Source organism: Haemaphysalis longicornis, unplaced genomic scaffold (assembly GCF_048455015.1).
Source record: "Haemaphysalis longicornis isolate Haplotype H1 unplaced genomic scaffold, Haemaphysalis longicornis Haplotype H1 scaffold_7, whole genome shotgun sequence".
NCBI lineage: Eukaryota > Metazoa > Arthropoda > Arachnida > Ixodida > Ixodidae > Haemaphysalis > Haemaphysalis longicornis.
In genome coordinates this window covers 118,388,521-118,416,380 of record NW_027526422.1, presented here as the reverse complement: position 1 = coordinate 118,416,380, position 27,860 = coordinate 118,388,521, and the positions used below count along the sequence as shown (strand labels likewise).

At 46.2% G+C, this 27,860-nt stretch overlaps 2 protein-coding genes across 2 annotated transcripts in view; both read left to right on the top strand.

Annotated features, from left to right (window-relative positions):
• The window catches only part of LOC144146493 (glutathione hydrolase-like YwrD proenzyme), a 42,418-nt gene extending 34,112 nt beyond the window's left edge, over positions 1 to 8,306 (top strand). Inside the window, exon 5 of the mRNA XM_077678438.1 lies at positions 8,037 to 8,306. Coding sequence (XP_077534564.1) covers positions 8,037 to 8,306 — 270 coding nt within the window. The remainder of the gene's footprint in view (positions 1 to 8,036) is intronic.
• Positions 8,307 to 10,832: 2,526 nt separating this feature from the next.
• On the top strand, positions 10,833 to 27,320 carry LOC144144963 (oxamate amidohydrolase proenzyme-like). Its single transcript, XM_077676462.1, has 5 exons — positions 10,833 to 10,996; positions 13,500 to 13,662; positions 14,784 to 14,954; positions 20,162 to 20,256; positions 26,666 to 27,320. Exons 1-5 carry the CDS (start codon positions 10,944 to 10,946, stop codon positions 26,907 to 26,909), a joined length of 726 nt encoding a protein of 241 aa, XP_077532588.1. The 5' UTR covers positions 10,833 to 10,943; the 3' UTR covers positions 26,910 to 27,320.
• The last annotated feature ends 540 nt before the right edge of the window (positions 27,321 to 27,860 follow it).

The window sequence follows — 27,860 nt, the reverse complement described above, 5'->3', positions numbered from 1 at the left end:
AACTTTCATGGAAGTTTCTTGGATAATCCCCGTTTCCTTTTTAGTTTCGACTCTTCTTCATTAGCGCCGGCTTTGATCAGAACAGAGTCCATACACATGGAGTATTGTGGTAGTGGGGCTGTCAGTGGGTAGCAGAGATCTGCGTATTGAAAGTCGTGTTCCAAGGTTGTCGTTACGTGTACAGGACACGAAGAAGCTCAAAAGGCCACCCGGAAAGCTTCGGATTTCTGCCGCACTGAACAGCTTCCGGGCGCTCGTTCACCTTCGGCCTTGACTCCGACTCTTTCAAGGTCCCAGATAATAATGAAAAGTGTAGAGAGCACTGTATATTCTGTAGGCGCCTGAAGGACGACAGCACTAGCACACTGACTGACGTCGGCTGCAACAGGCAATTCGTCTTATACAGTCCATGCTAGTCTTGTCTCCGCAGCTTCCAGTTTTCGGTGCACAAGATCCACGGTGCCTCTTAACATCTCCCAGTAATATTCCTATCTAATGAGGACCGTGGTCTGGTTTGCGATCACGTTTCGTACAAAGAGCGCCTGCGTATGTAGGTGCATCTTTTTCGTGGCCGTTGGAATTCCACCTTATGATAAGGCAATGTTTTTGCAAAATAAGGTGTCCACTTCCAGCACGTCGATTTACATGTATCCTGTTTAAAGGGAGGAAGAGGAATCGCACCTCTTTGTGTTTTCTGAATTTTTTGACCTCCGAACACGCCTACGGTCGAGGTTTCGTTGTCCAGTGTGTCGCAACCGAGTCTTCGAGAAGCACTTGGTTTAATGAAGCTCCGCTATCGTGCTTCACCGACGAGCACTGCTTTACTGAAGCTCCGCTGACTTCATCCATCGACGATAACTCGGTAACGACCGGATATGCTTGAGCTCCTAGTGCGTCTGCGAAAGTCTGCAGTAGCACGTTGGCGCCTGCTTGTTTCCCGCCTAGGCTGAGCCGCATAGGCGCCACGTTCTCCGTGTCATTTTCGTACTCTCTGCGAGGCACGAAGGTGGTGGGTGCATTTAGGGGCACCTGCCACATTTTGGCTAGCTTCTGGAATCTTTCGAAAAGTGTCCCTCATTGCTGATTTATTATTGCGTATAACACGCCGACGCTATACCTGCAATGCGCCGACTCTATAGCGGCATATTATACCGGCGCCGACGCTATACCGGTAGTAGAGTGCTCCGGATTAATTTTGACCCCCTCGAAGCGTGCCTATTTTGGGGGGAATGAAAGGCTCGTCCAGCTTGGGAGCGATTCTCTTTTATTGTGCGAAAGGATAAGTTATGTATGTTGGGATTCAACGGGATGGGTTCCGGAAAGGAAAACAACGCACTGTTGTGACCCACTTGCTCAAGCCTTGAAGAGCAGAGGTCATTCAAACGTCACGAGGAAAGGCGGATTTTAATTCTTCTGCGGCGCGATGGGTTTTTTGTTCCGTGAATTTCTTTAAGGTAAGAAATGTACGTTAAAGCATTTTATGGACTTACAGTTTCCTTTTTGTTGTTTCGGTCAATGATGCACGTTCACAATATTGTTACGAGGCAGAATCACGCAAATGCAGTGTATTGACGAAAATTACAATGCTGAGCAATGCCAGCGAGAGAGTACAGAGACCGGTAGCTGTAAGCCCTTCGTCCTCTTCTAAAGTTCAGCCCAAACGGCACATAGCCGTAGCTGCCCTCATCGTCTTCTTCCAACTGCTCCGTGACACAACCCCCCCGGCGGGAAGACGCCGCCACGGCGTCTGGGGACATAACGTTTAGGTGTTGGGGTGGTAAGGCTTGAGCCGGGCCACGTGGACAAGGTCCGTGGGAGGCTGGGCAGAGGAGGGCGGGTGCGACGTGATTTCGTACGTAACGTCGGTGACGCGGCGCAACACGCGATAAGGGCCGGTGTAGGGAGAAAGTAGTTTGGTCGAAAGTCCTACATGACGCTGGGGTGACCACAGTAGCACCAATGAACCTGGATGGAACTGGACATCGACGTGGTGGCGATCATAGAGGGACTTCTGGGATGCTTGTGACGAAGTGAGGCGTGTGCGAGCGATCTGACGAGCGAGATCAGCCTGTGCAATGGCGTCGCTGACGTACTGACTAGGAGGAGCTGAGGCAGGAGAGACAAGGGTATCCAAGGGTAAAGCGGGTTCCCTGCCGAAGAGCAAGTAGAAAGGGGAGTAACCAGCTGTGTCATGGCGGGAGGAATTGTAGGCGAAGGTTACAAATGGCAAGGCGGCATCCCAATCCCGGTGGTCGGAGGAAACGTACATAGAAAGCATGTTGAGCAGCGTGCGGTTTAGGCGCTCCGTGAGGCCGTTCGTTTGAGGGTGGTAAGCGGAAGTCAATTTATGCTTAGTGGAACAGTAATGAAGAATGTCGGCAATGACTTTAGAGAGGAAATTGCGGCCCCGATCGGTCAAGTGCTGTGGAGGTGCTCCATGATGCAGAATGACGTCGTAAAGGAAGAAGTCAGCGACGTCAGTGGCGCAGCTTGTAGGTAGGGCCCGCGTTATGGCGTAGCGTGTTGCATAATCTGTTGCAACAGCAACCCACTTATTGCCAGAAGTGGATGCAGGAAAAGGCCCCAGGAGGTCGATACCGACGCGGGCGAAGGGTTCGTGAGGGATAGGAAGGGGCTGAAGAAGTCCAGCAGGCAATTTGCAGGGAACCTTTCGCCGTTGGCACTGGTCACAAGCTTGAACATACTTCTTGACCGAACGGTACAAGCCAGGCCAAAAGAAACGGCGGCGTGCGCGAGCGTATGTGCGCGTAACGCCAAGGTGACCAGAAAGTGGATGGTCATGAAGTTGTTCAAGGACGGTGGAACGCAAGTGAGGAGGTATGACAGGCAACAGGTCTGGGCCATCGTTTTGAAAGTTCTGGTGGTATAAGACGCCGTCCTGCAGTACGTAATTCCGGGAGGTTCGATCAGGACAATTTGTACGGAGGCGATCGATTATTGATCGGAGGAAGGGGTCTCGGTATTGTTCCGCACCGATTTGCAGCAGTGCGGAGATGGAAAAAATGCAGGCTTCTGTGTCATTGCAGGCTACGTCTGGAGTATCCACGGGATAACGCGATAAACAGTCGGCATCACGGTGCAACCGTCCCGATTTGTACACGACTGAAAACGAGTATTCTTGCAAACGCAAAGCCCAGCGGCCAAGGCGGCCCGTAGGATCTTTTAGTGATTGCAGCCAGCACAGGGCGTGATGATCCGTGACCACAGAAAACGGACGGCCAAAGAGGTATGGGCGGAACTTCGCCACTGCCCACACGAGAGCGAGACACTCGCGTTCAGTTATGGAATAGTTGCGCTCGGCGGCCAAAAGGATGCGGCTGGCGTAGGCGACCACGCGGACTTCGCCAGACTGGTGCTGCACTAAGACCGCTCCTATGCCGTGACCACTGGCGTCAGTGCGCAGTTCGGTTGGAGCAGAAATGTCAAAGTGGGCTAGAATAGGAGTGGTAGTAAGCCTATCAATAAGCGTGGAAAAAGCTTCAGCTTGTGCAGATTCCCACGTGAATGGAACGTCTTTCTTGAGGAGGTCGGTTAAAGGCCTGGCAATATGGGCGAAATTTTTTATGAACCGGCGGAAGTAGGAGCATAGGCCAAGAAAGCTTCTGACGTCTTTTGCGGTGTGCGGTTGGAGAAAGTTTTTGACTGCGTGTATTTTGGCGGGATCGGGCTGCACACCGCGAGCATCCACGACGGGACCGAGAATTTGAAGTTGACGTTGGGCGAATCGGCATTTGGATGAATTCAGTTGTAGACCTGCGCGACGGAAAACAGACAGGACCGTGGAGAAACGTTCTAAATGCGTTTCAAAGGTCGGAGAGAAAACGATGACGTCGTCGAGGTAGCACAAGCAGGTGGTCCATTTAAGGCCGTGAAGGAGAGCGTCCATCATTCTTTCGAACGTGGCAGGCGCGTTACATAGTCCGAAAGGCATTACCTTAAATTGGTAGAGACCATCCGGTGTAATAAAGGCGGTTTTTTCTCGGTCCATTTCATCCACGGCGATTTGCCAATAACCGGAACGTAGGTCGATGGAGGAAAAATAGTTTGCTCCGTTGAGGCAATCAAGGGCGTCGTCAATTCGGGGAAGAGGGTACACGTCCTTTTTCGTTATGTGGTTCAGGTGACGGTAATCGACGCAAAATCTCCACGTATTGTCCTTCTTTTTAACCAGTACTACCGGTGACGCCCAAGGGCTGGAAGAGGGCATGATGATGTCCTTAGCGAGCATTTTGTCGACTTCGTCTTGTATAATGCGACGTTCAGTGGCGGATACGCGGTATGGCCTGCGGTGGATCGGGCGGGCGTCACCCGTGTGAATATGGTGCTTGACCACACTTGTCTGGCCGAGAGGGCGAGTGCCAAAGTCAAAAATGTCGCTGTAAGAGAGCAGGAGGCGATAAAGGGCTGCAGTATTCTCGTGCGAGAGATCGGGTGAAATCATTGTTCTGAAGGCATTTTTCGCTGAAGGGGAGGTACAGGAACCGGCAGCGGATGCGGGCGAGGCAGATGGTAGGGTCAAGAGGTCACACTGGTCCAATGGGTGAGCCAACGCGATGGTCATGCCACCAGGAATAATTTGCGGACAAGCGCCAAAATTAAGCAAAGGGAGAGTAGTGCGGTTGTTGCAAACACGCACCACTGTGTGCGGGAGGGCCACGTCTCGGCTGAGTAGAGCGTCAGTTTGTGGGGCAAGGAAATAGTCACCGTCGGGAACAGGAGGCGAAGTAGAAAGCAGGACATTAGTAGCAGCTCGCGGGGTGAGACGAATGAACTCCGTCGAATGTAAGCGACATTGCACTTCTTCGGGCACACTTTCGGGGCAAGGTAGATCAAAGCTGATGGCGCCTTCCGAACAGTCGATAAGCGCAGAATGCTCCGAAAGAAAATCAAGGCCCAGAATGAGGTCATGGGGGCAGTGGGGCAAAACAGTAAACAAAGCGGGGACTGGGTGATCGGCGATGGTGACGCGGGCGGTACACATACCGACAACGGTAGGGGAAGTTCCATCAGCAACACGAAGAACACGGGATGGGGCAGGAGTGAGCACTTTCTTGAGTCGGCTGCAAAGGTTCGCACTTATCACAGATATGTTCGCGCCCGTGTCAATTAGCGCCTGGACAGGAACTCCATCAACAAGGACATCAAGAAGGTTGCAAGGTGCAGATAAAGTGGGCAGAGGATTTTCGGTCGTGGTCGTCGATGCAGCATCACCTCTAAGAGCTGCACGATCTAGTTTTCCGGGAAGAGGCGGCCGGGGCGGGACGGTGACGTCGCACGGCGAGCTTCGGGGGACAGGGACTGGCGACGATGAGGCGAGGACGAACGGCTAAGTCTGGTGAACGAAGCAGGGGCGTCGGCGCTGTTGGTATCACGATCGGGTGAAAATCGTCGGGGAGCATTCTCAGGTCGCCTGGAATACAAAGTACGGACAGCATCGTAAGGGCGATTGCGGCAGTAGCGGGAAACGTGTCCGATACGGTGGCAACAAAAGCAAATAGGACGGTCGTCAGGGGTCCGCCAGGCAGCGGGATTGCGGAAACGACGAGGTGCGATATGATAGATGGGTGCGGGGCTTTGCAGAACCGGGTAGACGTCCTGACGATTCATGGCGCAAACCGGGTGAAGGCCCAAGTTGTCAAGTTCTTGGCGGACGACAGCTTGAATAACAGAAATGGATGGGCTGTCACCGCTTGGTGGCGTGAGCGGGGCTGGCGACATGGCCTCAATTTCTCGACGAATTATTCTGGTGAGCGTCTCAGGTGGAGCGGGTGGGGCGACGTCCCGTGGGCGAAGCAGCACATCCTCGCAGGACGAAGTAGCGGCCGTATTCGGAAGGCGGACGAAGTTTTTGGCAATACGGCGGCTTTTGGCTTGCTCGAAGCGTCGGCACTCTGCAATGATGTCATCCACGCGTGAGCTGTTCTTGAAAACCAATAAATTGAAAGCGTCGTCCGCAATGCCTTTTAAGATGTGCCCAACCTTTTCTTCCTCAGGCATTGCCCGGTCAACCTTGACACACAGAGCAAGTACGTCGTGAATATAAGCGCTGTACGATTCGGTTGAACTCTGAACACGAGACGCGAGGTCGTTCTTGGCGGCAAGCTGATGGTGAGGAGCGTTTCCAAATGCTGCCCGTAGCTTCTCCTTGAAGACGTCCCAGCTGGTCAATGTCTCTTCGTTGGTGTCGTACCATGTCAGTGCTGTGCCTTTCAGGCAACAAGCAGCATTGGCCAACATCACTGTGGAATCCCACCTGTTAAGTCGGCTGACCCGCTCGAACATACGGATCCACTCATCAGCGTCGACTCCATCGTTGCCGGTAAACATTCCAGGTTCTCGAGGGTGAGACACGATGATGGGGGGAATGGCAGCGCCTGGAGCAGGGTCGGTGCTGTTAGGCATCCTGAACGGCGGAATTTGACGACCGCTGCGGAGTTCCGTGGTAAATGGGAAAAGCCCGCAACCTCCACCAAGATGTTACGAGGCAGAATCACGCAAATGCAGTGTATTGACGAAAATTACAATGCTGAGCAATGCCAGCGAGAGAGTACAGAGACCGGTAGCTGTAAGCCCTTCGTCCTCTTCTAAAGTTCAGCCCAAACGGCACATAGCCGTAGCTGCCCTCATCGTCTTCTTCCAACTGCTCCGTGACAATATTATAGCGTAACCTGTGTTAACTCCCCCAATCAAGCATTTTTTGCAAATGCAGGGAGTTTCACGGTTCGTCCGTTTACAGAATTTTATTATCGGCGCTTCCATCATTCTTTTCGGGGCTCTTTTACTTTTCTCTTCGTCTTGGGTTGGTGTTGTGAGTCGACGAAAATCTCCCGAATATAGTGATGTGACACGCCATGAGTCCATGACAATCCCCTGAATACAGTTATGAGTCACCCTTGAAGAAGGTGAACGGAAAACCGTCAGAGATAAGATAAATGGCATAGATCGAGGGAGGGAGAGAGAGAGAGAGACTTTATTAAAAGTTGTAGTGAGCACATTTGTATTCAGCAACAGTCTCTCGACGCATAAGCTAAGTGGCAAAGAAATTAGAAAGGGGTTGAAGCTCATGCTCGAGCGCGGCCGTTCTACCAATTGAGCACCCTGTCCGTTCAAAAAAACACTGCCTGAATAAAGTTACGTCTCGCACCCCTCATAAAAGAGCAGGACCATGTCCGTCGGCAGCACACTTAACAGGACTTCAAGCAGCATAGACCAATTGGTTGTCAATATTGCGCCTAGCGCCTTGAGGCTTCCAATCTGCCACTGGACCTTGTCATCAATTTTCCTTAGTTATCTTACGGATGGGCATGGTGACCCTGGATTCAAGTCCAGGAGGCTTCACAGATGATCATGGACGATGATGGGGTACTCTCTGAAGCTTCTTAGTATTTCTATGGCGTCTCTATAGCACTCTCGGTAACTTCCACTCCTGGCATGGCCGATGCGCCTGCTCTTGCCACGAGGCTGTTCAAATAATTGAAGTCGTCAGGCTTGTTGAACTTGTCATCAATGTAAACTGCTGCCGACAACTGCATACAGAATCGAGCGAAGATCTGCGACTCCGTCAAAATACTTGAGTACTATTTGAGGAAGCTTGCACTTGCCGATCAGCAATGGGTTCCTTTGAATCATACTTGTTCGTTTAGTACAAGCCTACAAACAAATGCAGAAACCTTACTGCACGCAGAACCCTTACCGCACGTAACGCGCACACCTGATTCAGATGTCGCTATGGTAAAAGTGCAATCAAAATGCAGCTAACACTTAAGTTGCATATTTTCGTATTATTCATACATTTTCGCATGTAGAGATAGGGGTAGCCCTTACTGCCAATTTATAGAAAACATTTCAGCTAGTTCACCGTCAACTTCCCTCACCTCATCTGTGATTTTGTTACTGAGAATGCCACCATTCGTCACGCTGTCTTGTGTTCGTCTACAATGGTAGTCAGTGGTCATTGATTGCAGAATGTCAACTCTGAAAGTTGCCTTGTGTTCTCCTTTCTGGCCGCCGTGCAGAGTCTTGCCAAGGACGGACCTCGGTTTTTTTACGATGGCTTTGCGGCCGAAAACATTGTGAAAGCCGTGCGGCGGGCAGGTGGAGTGCTCTCTATTCAGGATTTGGCCGACCACTTGACCACGGTTGACGCTGTAGATATCGATGCCGTGTGCACCACGTACCGGGAACGCGTAAACGTGCACACTACCCCACTGCCGACGCAAGGAGCAGTCCTCCTCCAGAGCCTGAACATTCTCGATGGTATCATCCTGCCTGGTGTGTATTTTTGAAAGGAATGACTGTCCGTTTGCTTAAGTATTTACGTGATTTTTTGCGGGTTCAATTATGTGATACATGTTGTCCTATTTTCCACACAAAAAATTATATTGTAACCTACGCAGTTGGCCCGTTACAATGAACAATACAAATAAACAAATTAGATGCGTCAACAGGGGTCGGGCAAAGCGAAGTGAGACAGGACGCCTCCGCTACGAAAAGTAGCTACTTCTTTCTGTTTTACTGTTTCAACGTCTCTTCTACACTCTCCCCGTGTCCCCCCCCCCCCTTCGTGAATATGCAGGTACATTCGCGCGAATTGTTTCCTGCAATAAATGTGTAAATATTCCCCAGCTTGAGAGTTTGAAAGATATAGTAAGAAGATCTATCGAATTATTAGGAAAACGGCGTCTTTTTCTCATTAAGGAATTTTTAGTGTGGAGTTCTACCAAATCGGCTTTCCTACTAAGACGGTAATACCCTACTACCGACCGGTGTGATGTCAAAAAAGGAATACAAGATTTCACTCCTGGCGAATCAAAAAACTCTTTCTAGACACCTCCAAGCGCGACAAGTCGCTTATAAACCAATATGGGCCTTTGTCCAAACCCTAAAAGCCCGAATGATATATGGAAAAGAAGGGGAAAGACACATACGCAGCAAGTGTGTATTGAACGGTTTTTGGGAAAACAATTGAAAATCTGTAAAATACCGTTGTCGCTCAGGTTCTGCTCAGACTACGGATGCAAAAGCCATATCATGGTCTATGGACTTAAAGAAACGGCATGTCAGGCAGTTCGGTTGGCCGAGACGTGAAATGATGTCATTCTTTAAGGTTATTACGACAGTTGCGGCAACAGTCTGACCCCGGCCTCGGGAAGAAAGGAATATCTTAAGAAAACTGGTGCTTGCGGTGATACGCTTAACACAGCTACTGGTAAATTGTGTGTAATAATTGTTATGTAACGTTAGCCTTCTTATCCATCTACAGGTCGTTTCGTGGTGGTTCTTATCCGATGGTTTTTACTGAATACTTGGACATTTTTGTGTACTGAGCTATAACATGCGGCGTATACTTTGATTTCACAGTGCAATAAAGTGCTAAAAGATTTTTTTCATCGTAACATATTTGTACTTGCTGTTTGGTGAGGTGCAATTATTATTATTATTCGTACAGCATCAGATAACGAGGAAGACAGCAGTGGTGCGCAGCATCGCGTGCCAGCAGCTGCGACGACGACAAAGGGTGGGGCACGTTGCTTATCCTGGTCAAACCCATGACCACATTGTACATTCTGTAAATACATCGTTCATCATTGTTAACGATGGCTCGCCTCATCGGTTCCGCCTCCACGTAACATTTTGTGGAGTTTACGGGTCCATCCCCGTCCAGACCCCAGCTTCGCACCTCATCCGCACGAGTGCAATCATCGAGGGGGCGTGAACCGTCTCAGGCATCCCCTTCCCCGCCTCTGCCGACACATCCCGACGTCCCCCATCTCGTGTCCTCAGCCCGTGAGGAGCCGATAAAGAGCCGCCAATTCCCGGTGAAGTGTGACCAGCCAATGACGCCGTGTCGCCAGCCTTGTGGTGCGACGTGGTCACGATCCCTCACCGGTTTATCGCTGCCTCGCGGACATCATTGCTACGGGCCAGGGCTCACCAAACACACCACAAAAAACTTCCCTGTACATTTTTGCACATCGTTCATCTTCACCGAATTCATCATCCTACAACGGCCTGGACCGGGACGGTCGCCTTCGAGGAAGAGGTTATGTTACGCCACCCGAAGACGAGTTCAGGGTGCAGCACGTTGGCTGGCCTGGTCTGCCTCATTGCTACATTGTACACTCTGTAAATACATCGTTCATCATTCGTAAAAACGAACTGCCTTATGTGCTCTACCTCCTCGTAACAATATAAAGAAGGTCAGATGCAGAGCATATAGGCAAAATCCTCCAACAAGGAGAGTCATACCAGGCCCAAATATTTCGGAGCCATACTCTTTGGAAAAACGTAACAGTCTTTAATAGAGTTGGATACATCACCTCCCCTTAACCCAACCCGACGAAACTCTACCGATATTCCGAACCCTGCACTTTATGGGCTGTAGTATTAAAATAAACCACTCTATGGCTTTGCTTATTTACTGGGCAAATAAAGTTTTCTGGCAAGCCTTTTTGCGCGGTTATCAGCGCTTGTACATGCCCACTTTTGATTTGCATCAGGTGCCAACCACACCTCAAACCCATCCTGAGTGCCAACGGCATTCACACCGACCTTTGGCGGCTTTAAACGCAGAAGGCTGCTTGTTTCAGCACGCAGTTCCGCTGGGTTGCTCTGCGCGCTGATCTCCGAGTTTGCCCGCATGATTTGTATGTTGTTACCTTGCGTAAACCATGCTATTTGGTCCATTCGGGTTTTGCAAATGATAAAAAAACTGCGTTACAACTTGAGGGTTGTTGAGGTTGACGGTTGAGGCTTCATGCTATTCGAATTTATAATCACTAAAAAACTTTTTCTACCTACCCATAGACCCCGGAGAGGTACCCGGGGTATTCGAGCACGCCGTCATCGAGGCGTTGCGGCACGCCGTGGGCGACGGACTGCGATACGTGGCTGATTCTTGCACGGGTGGTTCGCAAGAAGCAATGCTGTCTAACGACAGAGCATACTGGATGCGGAATAAAATAAAAGTAAGCAGGTGAGAAAGTTCTAGAATTAAAACGTGTGTCTGCCCAGGAATGTAAAAGCTAACAAATTGCGGTTTACAAGTACACTCATTGACTGGATAACTGCCGCCTGCATAAAATCTGCAATATTTGAACTATCATAAGCAATGTGTCTACATTGCCTATCACACACACACACACACACACACACACACACACACACACACACACACACACATATATATATATATATATATATATATATATATATATATATATATATATATATATATATATATATATATATATATATATATATATATATATATATATATATAACTATATATATAAATATATATATATAAATATATATATATATATATATATATATATATATGTGTGTGTGTGTGTGTGTGTGTGTGTGTGGGTGTATATATATAAGGTAACCAAAGACAGAGACAAGAGAAAAACACATTACAAAAATAAAATTTTACGCACGTTTCAGAAAGCGGACTTCCTTTCTTCAGAGCACCTTTCTTTCGGTACTCCGAAGAAAGGAAGTGCTGTTCCTGTAGGGTCAGTGAACTTTTATTTTTTAACGTTTTTCTCGTGTGCCTACGTTGTTACTTACCTTATTTTCGCGCTCTTTGTGAGATTTTTGTTTCCAGACTATATATTTATATGGGCATTCTCAAATCGAGCAAGACGATTTTGTGTCGGCGAACATTTGGAGGGAATCTAGTGGAGCAGCGTTTTGAGTGTGTGAGCACAGCCAAAAATACTTCACGATAAGATAAAAGGCACACACAAACGGTAGGAGAATATTAGTCGTAACATTCAATAAACAACAAAACACAAAAACGACGTATTCTGAAAACGGATTTTCAAGTCAGTTGGCCACCAAAAGGGCCGGCGAAAGTAGGTTCAGGACATGCTTATAAAAATGTCTTCCCGGAACCACATTTATGAGGGCTCTTTTCGCAGACGCAGTCAAACTTGCTGTTATAAAGCGTCCACTGCAAGACAAAGTGACACTAGTACTGGAATGCTAGAACCAACAATGTGTGCCAGAAAGACGAAGGGCGCAACTGCGTCAAGACAACCTCCTCACAAAACCATTGCCACTGCACGACAGTATCACATGAAGTCGCCCAGAAATCACCCTTCACGTAAAAATACGGATAGTGATCTCGAGGATATATTTGGCACAACCAAAACGTGCGGCCGAAAGCCGAAAGTTCTACTCTTCCGCATTTTTATTTATAATGAGATGAAACTTGTTTCGACACATATTCAGACTTTAAATGAATACGAGATCTGATGGTATGATAAGGCGGTATTGATAATTAGGACCCCGACACCCAAATCGTAATCCTGGCAGAAATCCTTATCTCACTATTGTTTGAAGCGTGTGACGGGCCCCTATTAATACTACGAAGATTATCATATTTTTGGTTGCCAATATTTTTGTTGCTTCACTATGTGTGTTGTCAAGACAGTGTTTATTACAGAACTCCTGAATGAACAGGGCAGGGCATTTGTTTAGGAAGTGTTTTGAGTACCCGTATTCTTACCATACTGCATCTCACCGGTACTCACCTACGGGGCAGACACTGCAAGGCTCACTGAAAGTTTTCAACTTAAACTGAGGACATCTCAGCGAGTAATGGAACTGAAGATCATAGGCGTAGCATTAAGGGAACAGAACAGAGCGGAGTGGGTCCGGGAAGAAACGCGTGTTAAGAACCGAGTAGTAGAAATGAAAAAAGAAGAAATGGGTGTGGGCAGGGCATGTAATGCGAAGGCAAGTTAACAGCTGGTCATTAAGGGTAAAAGAGTTTATCCCTAGAGAAGGCAAGCAAGGCAGGGGGTGGCAGAAATTTATGTTTCGATGTGCACATGAGATCAAGAAGTTTGCGGGAATCAATTGGTTGCAGTTAGCAGAGAACCGGGATAAATGGAGAATATGAAACTGGCCTTAAACCTGCAGCGAGCGTAGATGTGATGATGATGATAATGATGATGATAGTAAGGGTAGTGGAATTTTCATCCTATTTGTTTATTTTATATTGGCTTTAAACCTGCCATAGCATAGCTGGAGCAGGTATCGTTCCCCACATGCTTTTCCTTTTTTAAAAGTGGAAGGGCGGAATAGAATTTGAATTGGTAAAGGTGGTGGTGCGGTTATGATGATGATGATGATTATGATTTTACTACCTGCCGTATCAAGCTTCCTCTAGTATTTGCGCCCCGGAAAGACACGGAATTTCCCGGCAACTTTTCCTAAAATCAGCGCCCTTCACGACTCGCTGAAATATTAAATGACGACGTGTCGTCCTCCCGTATGCAAAAACACAATTTTTTGATACCCGCACGCAGCACATTTGACTATAAAACAATCTGTTCGACTTTTTCCTTTCAAGCATTTGTTCACAAAATATATTAAACTGAAACGTTCATGACTGATATGTGCAAGACGACAATTTGTTTAGTGTGTATGGGCTCATTTGCCTGCCTTGCTTCTTCACTCTACAGTAGGATGCAGAACCCGGGTCCTGAGATACTTTTCTCTTCTGGTCATGGTGACACTACTTTTATGGCGGCTGTGGATCAGGCGGGAAATGTCTGCGCTATGCTTGGAAGCAACTCATCATACTTCGGCTGTGCTGTTGTGGAGGAGCACGGTTTTGTCGTCCACGTAAGTATCCTGAACTTCTTGCGGCCTCAACACACACACGCACACAAACGCAAACACGCACATTCGCAGGGAAACATTGTTATCGTAAAAAAATAGTGCCGATGTAAAATATTCTAAGCTCAAAGGTTTTGTTTAGTGGCCTGCTTGCAGGCAGGAAGTGGCTTCAGAACTGCCATAATAGCTAATATATACATATTTTTCTGCATTTCTGTGCGTACATGCTCACTTGTTTAGTTTCTGACTCCTTCACATGAACCTGACTGGTGTTGCACCAGTAAAATCGCTTTTTAAATATGATAGACGCCCGCTTTATAACGCGGGGAACCCGGGTTCAATTCTGGCCACGTGAAGCGCTTTTTTTTCACATCCTCCACGATTATTTATCATCATCGCCGAGAAATCTGGCTTTCCTTGCAGAGCGTATTGGCTTACAACGGCGTCAGTGAGGACTCTAACGCTTCGCTATTATACTGAAAAAAATATTCTAGAAGAGGTGAAAGAAGAGTATCGCCATTGAGAAGGACGGTACAAATTTTCTCCATTGAAGTTCGCGCAGGAAGACGGTGGGCGCAGCAAGTGTCCATATCTCTAGTCAGGGCGTCATCTTTGCTGTACCCATGAAGAAAAATGAACAATACCGCACTTTCGGCGCTACGTTTGTGCTTTTGTTCCCCTGGTCAATCAGACGAGTACCACAGGGGAACCGCGGCCCTGCAGCAGACGTTGAAAAGTCCAGCGTCTTCTTCTGGAATGAATAGCTTCCGGATACCCGTGCTTAGTTCGCAACGCGGCGTGGGGCTGGCAAGCTTGCTGTAGCGGTCGTCCTGAACACCACCCATGACGAACCGAAGATTTCAAACCGGTGTCAATCGTTGCACAGACAACTACGCCGGGGTATCCGATCTTGCCCGGCCGGGGTACTTAGGTGTGCTTATTTTTGCTGCCACATAAAACATACCAATATTATGGAAACTGCCTAAAGCTTCGCTGTTCTATTTTCATCATCTCCTTTTCACTGAAGCCCATTCAATTTTCGGTATCTGAATACCGTATCTTACATAATTACAATTTAACCTGAATTTGCTACTCTGCTAATTGAATAACTGACTTGCTACTTTCAGACACGAGGTAACGGGTTCATCTTGACTCCCGGCCACCCAAATGCTTTCGGTCCTCGAAAGAAGCCCTACCACACCCTCATGCCTGTTCTTGTCACGGACGCCGAATCACACGACTGGCTTTGCGCGATGGGAACGATGGGCGGACTCTCGCAGCCATCCATTACCCTTCAGGTAGGTAACACCCCCCCGTCAAACTTGCAAGGGGAACCATGAAACGCTAGACAAAACTTGTGTCGCGCGTACGAGTACTTGCAGGTAAGACCAGCAATAAATCGATCATTTTAGTTTTTTCGAACAAGAGGCAAGGTGCACGAAATTTAGCCGAGACCCCACCCTGTCATTTAGTGACAGCAGACCAGGAAGTGCAGGATATTAAGGTTGAGAAAAGAAGACTGGCATGACCGAGATACAAGATTAGACACATTACATGTACACTAAATATAGTTTGCAGAGTTGTTTTAAATGCGGAGCATTTCTTAAGCTCGCCTGGTCCTGCGTCGTTGATGGCGGCGCCGTCCACACGCTCACTGCGCATGCGCAACTCTCCTCCTTACACTCACAGCTCCGCGATACTACACTATAAAAAAAAGAAATAGTTAGCGGCGCCCGGTTTCGATCCCATGACTCTCTGGCCGCAATGGGAGGTACGCGGTGCTCTTCCCACTACGCTACAAATCCGGGACAGGAGCAAGTGCTACGAACGCGCCTTATGTCCTTGACTCATTCAAACTACGTCAAGAAGCTACTGATACAACGAAGGCACGCGAAGCTGAACGTCAACGGAAACGACGAACTGAAATGTTTAGACGAGGATGCTGAATTTCCCGTGGGAAAGCTGTGGCGGGAAGCGCAACGCACCTTGCAGCTCAACCAGCCCCGTCCGCAGCGGCTGTGATGCTGATTGTGGCAGGATGCCCCTAGAGATTGGCCAACCAAAGAATCCATCACGAGATAGGTTCGCGTTCAACCACCGTCATCATCTTCCCGTAGGGGAACCGCCGAAGAAGAAGAAGAACGAGAAGACAAAGCTGCGAACAGGAGGGCGTGTACATTGCTCTCAGCCGGTGCACCAATGTCAACAACCTTTACCTCACCAAAGCTGACGGAGAGTACCGATTCTACTACAGAGACAACATCGACAAGAACATGATGGACGAGTTTCGGCGCCTCGAGAACCACCGCCTACTCACCGTAACACAACAGCACTTGCGTTCCTTTGCCACCGGTGTGGACCCGGATGCGGAATTCCCTCTGGCGCTAGTAAAAACCAGATCACTCAACATAACGGCAACACAATGGAGCCACACGGAACCGCCACGATGCTTTGCATCCTCATCAGGGTTCCCCACGGGAAGATGTTGTATTTTTTTGGAAACTCATGAACATTCTGTCCTAATGCTATGTGTAAGAACTGTATGCAGTCTAAAAGGACACTGAAGGAAAGCAAGTTAATTTCGAACGAACGTATGACTTTCTAATAGACATTTTAGTGTTGATTTTGGGGCCGAAAGATGCCGTAATTGCTGAGCAATACATCATCAAACGCTTATCAATTGTTCCACAAACGCGTCTCCAGCCGCGATTTTCGGTGAGGGTAAACCCTAAGCAAGCGAGGCAGCATTGATGTATAGCGGCCTAGAAACAACCGAACACAACGCTACCACGTACTGAGTGGTTTGGCCAGTTTCATTCAAATCAGTTGTGCTTTGCAGAACTCTCGCGTTGTTTGCAGCTCCGGGCACTAAGCGAAATATTCCTTCATGACCCCGCTGCTATGTATTCACGCTTTGTTAAAGAAATACATACTGTCCTTTTCAGCCTCGAACCAGCGGCTCGTGCCTAGCTCGCACGTTTCCTAGAAAGCGGCAACACCGCACCAAGCTTGGCAAAAGTGGCACACTCCTGCGGTAGCAAGGAAAAGCGATCGCCATGACAGTCGTATTAACCGCGTACAATTTAATTTTCGCGGTATAGCCAGTGGCAGCAGCCCGTGTCTTCACGTTTTTGCTGCTTTTTACTTAAAAAAAGAGACTTCGCGTAGGACGGCGACCTTCGTATTCTCGGTGAGCCATTCGGTCTTCTAGAGAAACATGCATTTCGACTTAACTGTATGCAGTCTAAAAGGACACTGAAGGAAAGCAAGTTAATTTCGAACGAACGTATGACTTTCTAATAGACATTTTAGTGTTAATTTTGGGGCCGAAAGATGCCGTAATTGCTGAGCAATACATCATCAAACGCTTATCAATTGTTCCACAAACGCGTCTCCAGCCGCGATTTTCGGTGAGGGTAAACCCTAAGCAAGCGAGGCAGCATTGATGTATAGCGGCCTAGAAACAACCGAACACAACGCTACCACGTACTGAGTGGTTTGGCCAGTTTCATTCAAATCAGTTGTGCTTTGCAGAACTCTCGCGTTGTTTGCAGCTCCGGGCACTAAGCGAAATATTCCTTCATGACCCCCCTGCTATGTATTCACGCTTTGTTAAAGAAATACATACTGTCCTTTTCAGCCTCGAACCAGCGGCTCGTGCCTAGCTCGCACGTTTCCTAGAAAGCGGCAACACCGCACCAAGCTTGGCAAAAGTGGCACACTCCTGCGGTAGCAAGGAAAAGCGATCAAGGAAAAAGGAAAAGGTAGCAAGGAAAAGGAGTGGACAGTCGTATTAACCGCGTACAATTTAATTTTCGCGGTATAGCCAGTGGCAGCAGCCCGTGTCTTCACGTTTTTGCTGCTTTTTACTTAAAAAAAGAGACTTCGCGTAGGACGGCGACCTTCGTATTCTCGGTGAGCCATTCTGTCTTCTAGAGCAACATGCATTTCGACTTCAGTGACCCTTTAATACTTACGGTTAAACCAATATATGTGCAATATATTGCAATATGTGCAATACATTGCAATAAAAGTACTTTGCAATAAAGAAGAGCGCCGAAGCACCAAATACAGAAAAACATCCAATAAAGAAAAGTAATTGTAACTTACACAAAACTTTTTCTACGAAATACTATCTAATTGGCAATTTAGGGATTGAAACGCCTTAAATTTTTAAAGTAAATTTATAACCTGACACGTCCCGCTGTATGTTACTGTGTGCAGTTCTTGAGATTACTATCGGTCATTTTGAGAAACACTTTTTTGTTAGTGTGTATTGCACCTCCGTACATATAGCAATCGTTCATTTTGAAAACTCTCAGTAATTCGTAGCCTCGTTTATTTTGGTATATACCTAATACCAACGTCGGGATATCACCGAACTACTCGAAAATATTACGACTAAAGTTGCTTCATCACCTTTGAGACCATAAACTTTCAGTTGACCCGGTCCCTTGATTGCAATATTTGCTCTATAGACATACCAAGATATCTAACACTTCTAAATTTGCTCTAATTTTTCTGGGAACACGAAAATTGAAATTCCCTTTTTAACTCGTGCATAAGAGACAGGAGTGCGTCCGCTCCCTATGCTTCTTAACGAACCAGGTTCCCCATCTTATTCATCAGCTGATCGATTATTGGATGCTGTTAACATCTTGTGCTGTGCCTCAGTTTGTTTGCTCTTAATTTGTATTGTTTTTATTGGTGGTGGTTTGAGGGAAGGAAAAGAAAATTAATTGAAGTTGGTGTTATACTGAGCACTGCAGGGAGCTCACCTGCATAAAATGCAGTGTTGGGCTGCGGGTAGATGGGTAATGTAAAGGTAGTCTGCAAAATCGATAGATAGAAGAAAAAAAACAAGTTGGGATAAGTTAATCTAGCACATCATTCAGTATGGGCACCACAGTCAGTAACAGGTCAGTTGGAAGTACAGTTTAGTACGACAAATAGCCAACTTATTCTCACGATGGCTCAGGGGATTTATATTTTACGGCTGCACTGGGAACATGTTTACATAACGGAATAGCTATACCTATGATCTGGATGAGCGTGAAAACTACCAAGCACGCAGCTCTCTCCATTTCGCAGAATTTCTTTACCAAGATACTTAACCCGTCGAGTGGCCCTGGAGTTGGTCGCAGTTTTGCGCACTTATAATCTTCAAGCGTTAGCGTCCAGCGTGTTCATTTATTAGATATTCTTAAGTTACACTAATTATGGGGGCAAGTGTTTTAGGTACAGCTCCTAAACCGTGCTTCAAAAGCCTTAACTGATTACACAGCGAAGAGATATTCCCTGCAACGCTACACGGCGTTTCTCGCTTAGGGGACATAACTCAGACAGTAAAATAATTTGTCAAAGAAAAAATTGAAATCATCTTGTACAAAACAATCATGTCTGTGCGCGCACAAGTAAGAGCCACTAGTGATAATAAGGTCACCCTATATACCGTGTTCAGATAATTGCCTACAACTGAAACAAAGGAGCACAGAAACACGGTATATTAAGGACAATAACGCACTCATCATGAAAGTTTCAATTTTTAAACAAACTACTTTCGTCAACGAAACCCCGTAGTAGTTCTGAGGGCTCACCGCATTGATAATAACGGAACATTGCGCCGGAAATTCAGGTAGGTTACTTTGCTCAAAAATAAGGCCGACACTCCAAGTGCGGAAGAGGCAGTTGAAAGGAGGGATTGAATCGTTGATACGCTCAATATAGCAAAAGCAGTGCCTTTAACGGCTTTATTGAAAAAAGAATAAATAATGGGTCACTTTATTTAAATGTTAGTTTTAGTTAGTTAGTTAATGTTAGTTTTTTATATTGCTAACTTGCTTAAATAGTATAGGCTTGGTGCCCGTATAGAATGCCTGATAGACGCGTTTTGTTTTTCTTTTTCGGTTAACATAAGCGCCACCGCTTTAACTCGCAGAGAAAATACACAATCATGCTTTTAGGATCATCATACTTCATTTGGGGACGTTTGCTTTTCTTAATAATGGCATGACCTTCTTTTCTTACATATTTCATATTCTCCTTATTATTGACCAAGTGAACAACATTAAAATTTTCTTTTGAAAGAGGTAAAAGGTGATCTCATGGTTTTTGCTTATTATCTGCGTTTTTGTTCGATAGAAAGTATCTGCCGAAGTTAGTCAATAAAGCTTTTCTCCACTATTCTATGGCGGCTGATGACATTAAAAATATTGTCGAGTTAGTTTCTCGGAATGGACAAAGCAAACAGTGACAGATCTATTCTGAAATTTGGTGTTCCGAAGCCATCGGAGCACTTTGTCGAAGAGCACAAAACACTGACAACAAAATGATCTAATTTACGAACATCCACAGTTGAATATGCTGCTTTTTTCTAATAAAGTTACTTTAACGCTTTCAGCCCGACTTCTTTAAGACAAATTCAGTGACACTTGCTTTGCAGCAACTTTAGAAAGTATAGCAGACCCTCAGCTCTAAATTTTCTGTAAGCAATGTTTTCTCGCAGGTTTTACTAAACTTGTTGGAGTTGGGAATGGACCCTCAGCAGTCAGTGGCGAAGCCAAGGTTCCGTCTGGGTTCAATGTTCAGCGTGCATCCAGAGTAAGCTAAAACGTATATTGATCTTTGAATATCATTGCTCCGTATTCTTCTAATGTTTCTCAAAGCGCCGTGGGGAACAACTGAATAAGCGCGGTACGTTCCGGTCATGACTAACCCGCCGGAGCGCAAATATTTCAAGTAGTACCTTTCTGTTTTAAGTGAGAAATTCTTAAAGCGATATTTGGACACCATCTCTGCAACGACAGAAATGAATTCGCACATGTAGAGAGTAGATACATTTTAATCACCGTCACCAGTCGCTATTTAAAAGGGTGAATTGGCGGTATTTATCAGGGTCTCGCATTTTATAAAGGATGCTTGACAGTTGTCGGCACCGCCGTTAGAGCTGACAGACTGGAACAGCATAAATCAGAATAACTCAAGTCTATATACACTTATTAACAACAAATATTTGTGGAAACCAGAATGGGGAAATTTTCATCCGCCAGCAACTTGGATGGCCTCCTGGACGCAAAGTGTGCCGCATCGTTGACAGTAATAATTATACAAAAACCAAAAAATATGCCCTTCTCCCAATGAACAAAACAGTTCAGCAGCAGGCGAAAGAAGCGAAAACGGTCAAAAAAGAAACAAAAACGAAGTCCCTCATCATTCGCCATAATTGCGGTCCCTCCGAGTTCTGTTTATACTGGCTCCACACTGATCTCATTGTATTTATTTATTTATTTTTTATTTGATTTGATTTTTTATTTCTTGGCAAAAACCAAGGGGAGGCTGAGACTAAAGGCGAACGGGGTCTGACAGAGGCCTCAGCCACCCGATGAGCAAGGCTCATTGATCTCGTCAATGTCCCTACCCTCTTATTGTCCTAGGAAAGCAATCCCCAGCAGGGGCAGTTTATTTAAAATTGACGGCATTGTGACAAGCTTGTGGCCTTGGTCGGTGGTAATCTTTGTGAAATAAGGATTCCCCGTGTCACAGTGTGTTTCCGGTGTGTCCGAAGAAAAGCATCGATTATGAAGAAACTGGCAGAGCTACTAAGCAATGGATTCGCAAAAACGCACTTCCTAAAATCGGGTAAATTCGAGACGCCCTCTAACCATCACTGAGTGGTGTGGTGTGCTAAAGTATACCCTTTTAAATTTGTAGAAAGGGGGCAGTAAACGAAAGAAGTTTGTATAATTGCAGAATAGCGAGACCAACTAATCACAAACTGACATAAAGCCAGCCCCAAGAAAGGTAGCGTATTTCGATGCTGTGTTTATCCCATTGGATAAACAGCGCATGGATCAAAGAGGCCTGATTTCTATTCAGTTTATGATGATTCTCAAAATTGTAAATTAGTTCACCCAGCTGTGTACTGTACGAATTTTCTCTACTAATAACAGGCAGATATTCAGTAAATTTGTAAATAAATATACACATGTAGGTTGTTTCCTACGAACGTTTTTCCCTGCGTCGAGAACAAGATTAAGCATGTTTTACAATGCCGACCGACGCTGTTAGACGCGTAAAACTCCGCCAAGAACGACGATGCCCAACCGTCACGTGTGTCACCTGAGCACTTAAGCACATCTGGCCGGTTTGATGCCATAAATCAATACATAATGTTTTCCTGAATCTGTCACCAGTACTATGGAATCTAAACCTTAGAGAGCGCTCGTTTGGCATCTGCTACATAATTGATTGATTGTGGAGCTTAACGCGCTGGAGGTACACCAGGCCTATGAGGCGCAACCCAGTGCCGGGGGCTCGGTACTAATTTTGACTACCTGGGGAACTTTACGTGCGCGGAAATCTAAAGAAAAGTGGTTTTTCGCTTTTCGCGCCAATCTGAAAAGCTGCCACAGCAGCTGGGACGGAAGCCATGTCTTCTGGCTTAGCATCGCGACGCCTTATCCACTGAGCAAGAGGGGCGGGTCACTGCAATATATGTATTAGGTTCGGTAAAAGGGTCCACAATGCCCAAGGTGCATCGTTCGCATTCCTCAAAGAAATTCCAAGCACTAGTACATATGCGTTCCCCCCACTCTCACTAGATAAGGTATAAGAGTACCGCCACAGAGGCACGCCACTCAGCAACAGCGGCCTCAACGCGTAGCGAGGTTGCCGCAGTATGGCCTCAACGCTACCCTCGACCGGATCGTTTGTAACCAACACTGCCCAAGATGCAGCAAAACTCTCCTGCACGCGTTATCTTTAATTCGCGTTCGGAAGGAAGAAGCTCAGTCTACCAGAGTTTACCCACTAAAATGTTTAAACGACTAAATTGCGGCGCAGTGCAAGCATGAGCCGTCGCAGTGCAAAGATTAGCCACGCGATGAAAACTGCCAATCATCAGGAGGCAGCACGGAACAATAGGGGGAAAAAAGTGACGACACTCTGTACATTCGTCTAGTGACACTTCCACACACAAAGTTGGGGGTGGGGAAGAACTACCGCCACCATTAAACTGGGAAAGGTAAAGATATTGGACTGCTTACGCCCGTACTCTGAAATCATTTGTCTGCGTTTATGACACATTATCGAGAGCGTCCTGTTCGCCTCTCGTTAGTAAACTCATTTGATCTCACGGTTCTGGACTAGGAAAATTTCGTCCCCCTGTCATGCCGCCCCTCAAAATTTTCATTCCTTTTGGAGGTACCAACATGGCACCTTGGTTTGACTTACTAAATATTTCGCAGTAGATTCGTCTGCCCGGACTCAGAATTAAAAATTTGATTGTCTTAGGGAAAGGTATTGTCATAGTATTTACCACGACTCCTCCGAAGCTGTGGAGTATGATTCAAGGTAAGTTCTAAATATTTCAAAAAACTGCGAAGAAATTTCATTTACTCCGCACTGATGCCAAATAAACTAAAGTACAACTCATTTCCAGTAATTCTTATACATACGACTAAAATTGCAAATATTTCAGTTTTCCCGCAATCTTTTAGGCTGATTTGAAAAGTAAAAGTTAATTAGAAAGTTCAAATTTCTATTTAAGGCTCCTACTTATAAAATAAACGAGATTAATTTCATAAATTCAAATATATTGCATTCAATAATTGTTGAAGGTCATGTACATTCCGAGTGACTTTTTATAAACAGGAGACCTTCTAAATATACCTAAATATTTTAAGAAAATAAAACAACGTTGGTTTTAAAGAATAAAAGTATTCTGCGAATCTAACCTGAAGGAGACGAAACGTCACATTTCAAGAGAATGGTGGTAGATACAGCCATCTCTCCTTATAACGAAGTCACCGGGACCGCAGAAATTTTTGTTATAAGCGGTATATCGATATAAGCAACCATGCGGTAAAATCTTATTCAGTTGAGCTTTAATTGCGCCACAACTGCGAGGAACCTAAACCCATAGCATTCAGGGAAGCAAAACTCTATTCAGTTGCTATAAAGGCTGTGCAATCTGGCTGTTTCAAGTTCTTGGCGGGTACAAGCAACCCGCGCTCCCATTTGACCATGAATTGCATGAGGCTGTGGTCACCGCCGATACATTAAGCTTTACTTCGCAGCAGGCGTAAGCACTCTCGCGTCTGCACCATAGTTGCCACTTCATGTGGCTCTTCGTCCACCGGCTCCTCGTACTCCTCGGGGCCACCAACAACAGTGTCAAATATCACACATCCGACGTTGGGGTGACCACGGGAGCCATAGCGTGAGCCAACGCAAACGTCTGGAAGTCACCTTCTACCTCTTGGCCAGTAATTTTATGAACAGGCTCGCGCAGATGGCTGCAAGTCCAGTCCTCATTAAGCTGGTCATTGTCAGGGTCAGTGAAAAGTTTGCGAGAAAATCCGGCGTGCGCAAAGCAGTTGGCTACCTTCGAATGTGCAAGTTCTTTCCATGAAATGTTTAGCAAATGTATCGCACCAAGCAAATCAATGTTGTATCTCATGCTGGCGTCATACGCTGTGAGCATGCGCCTCAGAAGAGCTTTGCGGTACAGATTCTGGGTGGTTTCAATGATGTCCTGATCCATCGGTTGCAGTCTTGCGGCTCTGTTTGCAAAGAAAAATTCCAAAGCTATCACCGTGATGTTGTCAATCTTCCAGCGGCTCGGAAAATCGTCAATTATGAAAACCACTTGCCCATTCTTTGCGTCGAACCGTCTATCCATAGGATGGTTGTGGGTACACAGCGCAATCATGCAAACATCTCATTGTGGGTACACTGCGCAATACTCAAAACTGACCGGTTTTGCACAAGGGAATTTGCTTGATCACTGGGCAAATTTGCCCGAGGTGTGCAGCCGCAATGTTTGCAAAACAAGTGTTTTTCGGCGCCCCCTTGTCGACGACGCTGCTGATTCTGCGGTTCGAGTGTCGGTGTTCGAGCAATGTCAGGCCAATGTCATTAGCCAGTGACCATTGACCAGGAACAAAATTCAGTAACCCTTCCACGTTGTTTGTCTTAAGTCGGATGGCGCGAATTGAAGATGACCGGATCGAAAAATTCGCCGGGGAAGCACCAACTTCCCTCGACCCGCCATTTTACAGCCGGACTCGGCGCTGGGTCACCGGCGCTCGGCGACACCCACGTCCGCTATTTCGCTCTAAGCGGGTTAAGCTCTTCGTGCGTTTCGAGTAAAGCGGGCTAAAATGCGGGCGTTTGGGTTGGGACCACAAGAAATTCCAAATAAAGAGATATTTCAAGTAAAGCGATTTCATTATAACGAGGGATTATTTAGAACATATTCCAGGATAAAAATGAGTTAGCCGTCCATGAAGAAAACAGCATAAATTCCATTTGCCTAGTCTGATGGGTCCGACGGTTCCTCTGGCTATTAATCCATTATAGTCGTTTGGAAGGTACCCGTTTCATACAGCAATTTTCGAAAATTTTTTACACGCAGATATGGCTATAACCTATATCCATTTTAGAGCACAAGTTTCTCTCGCGTCATGTACTACAGAGAGCATATGAGTACCTTGCTTATACTTCTACAAAAGGTCCTATGTATTGCTCCCAGTTCTGTCACTAATTCAAACTTTCATTGCTCGACCGCACTTTTCTCACCTCATGTTAAAAGGGGACATCTGCGCGTATGGCGGAGAGTCTGACGATTGCCGATTTGAAATTTAATATAGATTTTCTGTAATGTAAGAAGTGATTTTTAACTCTTTCAGACGTAAGTGTTACTACCGGCCACAATTAGGTTTGAGTAATTGCTTTGTGAACATTATTTCACTGGCCGTGCCGGTGCTATCGCCTGTACCGTCGATGCAACCATCATTTACGGGAGCTACAAACCTTCCGTAAAGTCACTTAACTGTCTCTGCACCCGTAAACCTATGATATTCTCTGAATTAATATTGTCATATAACTCAGCCGCCCTTTTGGGACTACTGAAGTAATCGTTGCAGCTGCCAGCTCTAAAATAAAGACCTATTGCACATGGATAATCCCATTACGTGTAATTCTGGCACGCTACCGCATGTACCAAGAAATGCATTGAAGAGCGTATGACTGCAGTCAATATTTATCACGTTACTCTGTTCTCACTTCAGCAGCCACTTTTTGTTACGTGATGAAAAGGAACGTCCTTGTACATGCCCATACGTAGCTACAGATCACTTGGAGCAGTTAAACAGTTAATACTACTATGTATATCATAAAGACTTTCTTTTGAAATCTAGAAGTGTAACATTACGTTAATACAATACTAGACAAGCCCGATGGGGACCAAAATCTTTGCTCGTTTTTAGCAGCAATGTGATAACTTATTCGAAAGTTTTCACTTCACAATGGGGTAAAACAACACAGTATTCGTTGTACAGTTGCCGCAAGTCTCACCTTGGTGCGTCTTATGATCGTGTTTTGCTTTTATTAGACTTTCCTGACTGCTGACAAACAAATCCCCTATTTTCTACAGAAGTTTGGTGCATTTCATCTTTTTGTGAGCTTGCATCAATGCGTTTCCGGTGTTACTGCTGAAATATTTGCCCCCTTTTCTTTTCGCCCTGACTCTTCGCGTATTTCCTCTGGCGTTGGTGTAAAAAATAAGGGCCTTCAGGACGAAAAAAAAGACAATGTTAACAAATTCGTCTTACTCGGCCCATGGTAGTCCGGGTTTGGGGCCGCTTTGTTGTTGAAATTTTGCACAAAAAGAGAAAGATGTGGTGAAAATGGTTGGTGCCAAGAAAGCCTTTGACTAAAATTCGTCATAAAACCGATTACAATTTTTTTTCTCCCCAACTAGTTTACTGCGTGGTTCCAATTCAAGAGATTTGAACATTTCTCTTCGAGCCCAGCAATGGCTTCCGGCATATTTATTTCGCCACTATATTAATTTTACCTCCAAAGCAGCGAGAGTATTCTGCGCTACTTTGTTTATGTGTCGACAGTGCAAACACCGGATATAATGCACTGGCTGCTGCTATTGTAGCGTTTATTCTTCATGAGTTTGTGCATTTTTAGTGATGTTGCACTTCAAATTCAAATGCAGTGACCCTCTCGGCGTGGAAGCCGCGTTCGCTGAAGAAGCGCTGCAGACACTAATGTCCCTGGGCCACCATATTAAAGATGTGTTCCCCAGAGACGACAGCATCACTGCGGGTCACGCACTCGTCCTCTGCAATGGTCCAAATCTTCAGATACGAACAAGCGAGAAGTTTGGACCACACAAAAAGAGCGGATCGCTTTGGTGTGGCGTCGATCCTCGTTGCAATGGTGGTGCAGCAGGGTATTAAATCTCTCAAAGCTATACCTGTCATGCCTGTGTCCAGCACCACTTTGTTACGATGCGCTGCGTCTCTTATACGATGTCCTCAGATGGGGAATGCTCTTTGCTAGCCACCTTCAGGAATCACGCCTCCAGCACATTCTTTACCAAAATAGCCCATAGTACTATCAGTTCTTAACGGTGGCCCATATAAATTGGAGTGACTAAATCCTCGCATTTATAGGGTATCAATGCATTACCCTTATTTACAATGTATAGTAGAGGTGGGTATTCCGAATGATGCAAGATGCGATAAACTGTTTGCTAGTCACGTGCCATTGTCGACACTCGCCAAACACCTAAGCGACTGAACGCGTGCTAAGAGGAAAGTAAGAGTGTTTCCAAGACATTGCACATATTGTACGCCCTGTAACGTTGTTGTGACCATAACTTGGTAATATCTTATGTATATTTAATAAAGATGCTAATACGTTTGTGCTTTTAATCTTCCACTGCCTTTATGTCATCTAAAGCACCGAGGCCGAATGTCATGCTCTCCTTTCTACGATAGATTACATTGAAACAATGCGGTTTGTGACCTTAGCTTACGTCCTGTAGAATTCCGCAGCCGAAATCTAAGATAAATTAAACATTGCAATATTGCTCCCCGTCTTCGCATCCACCACTGTTATTCTCGGCAGGTTCAAACCTCTTCACTCCTCTCCCATCACACGTCACCGCATCTATCGGTGCCCTGGCCACCCTTCCTGTCCCTTCTGTTCTTTCTACCCATCCATTCCTTCTCCATATAAGGGACGCACCCTGGCATCTCTTGCCCAAACCCTCGCCTCCATCAATTCGTGGGAGCTCTGGCTGTCTCCCTCACTGAAAGTGAACATACAGGCTGCCTCGTAACCTATCTCTCGGCCTGTGCACCGGACCTGCAAGAACATTCTTCAGTACTACATGGCTCAAGTAA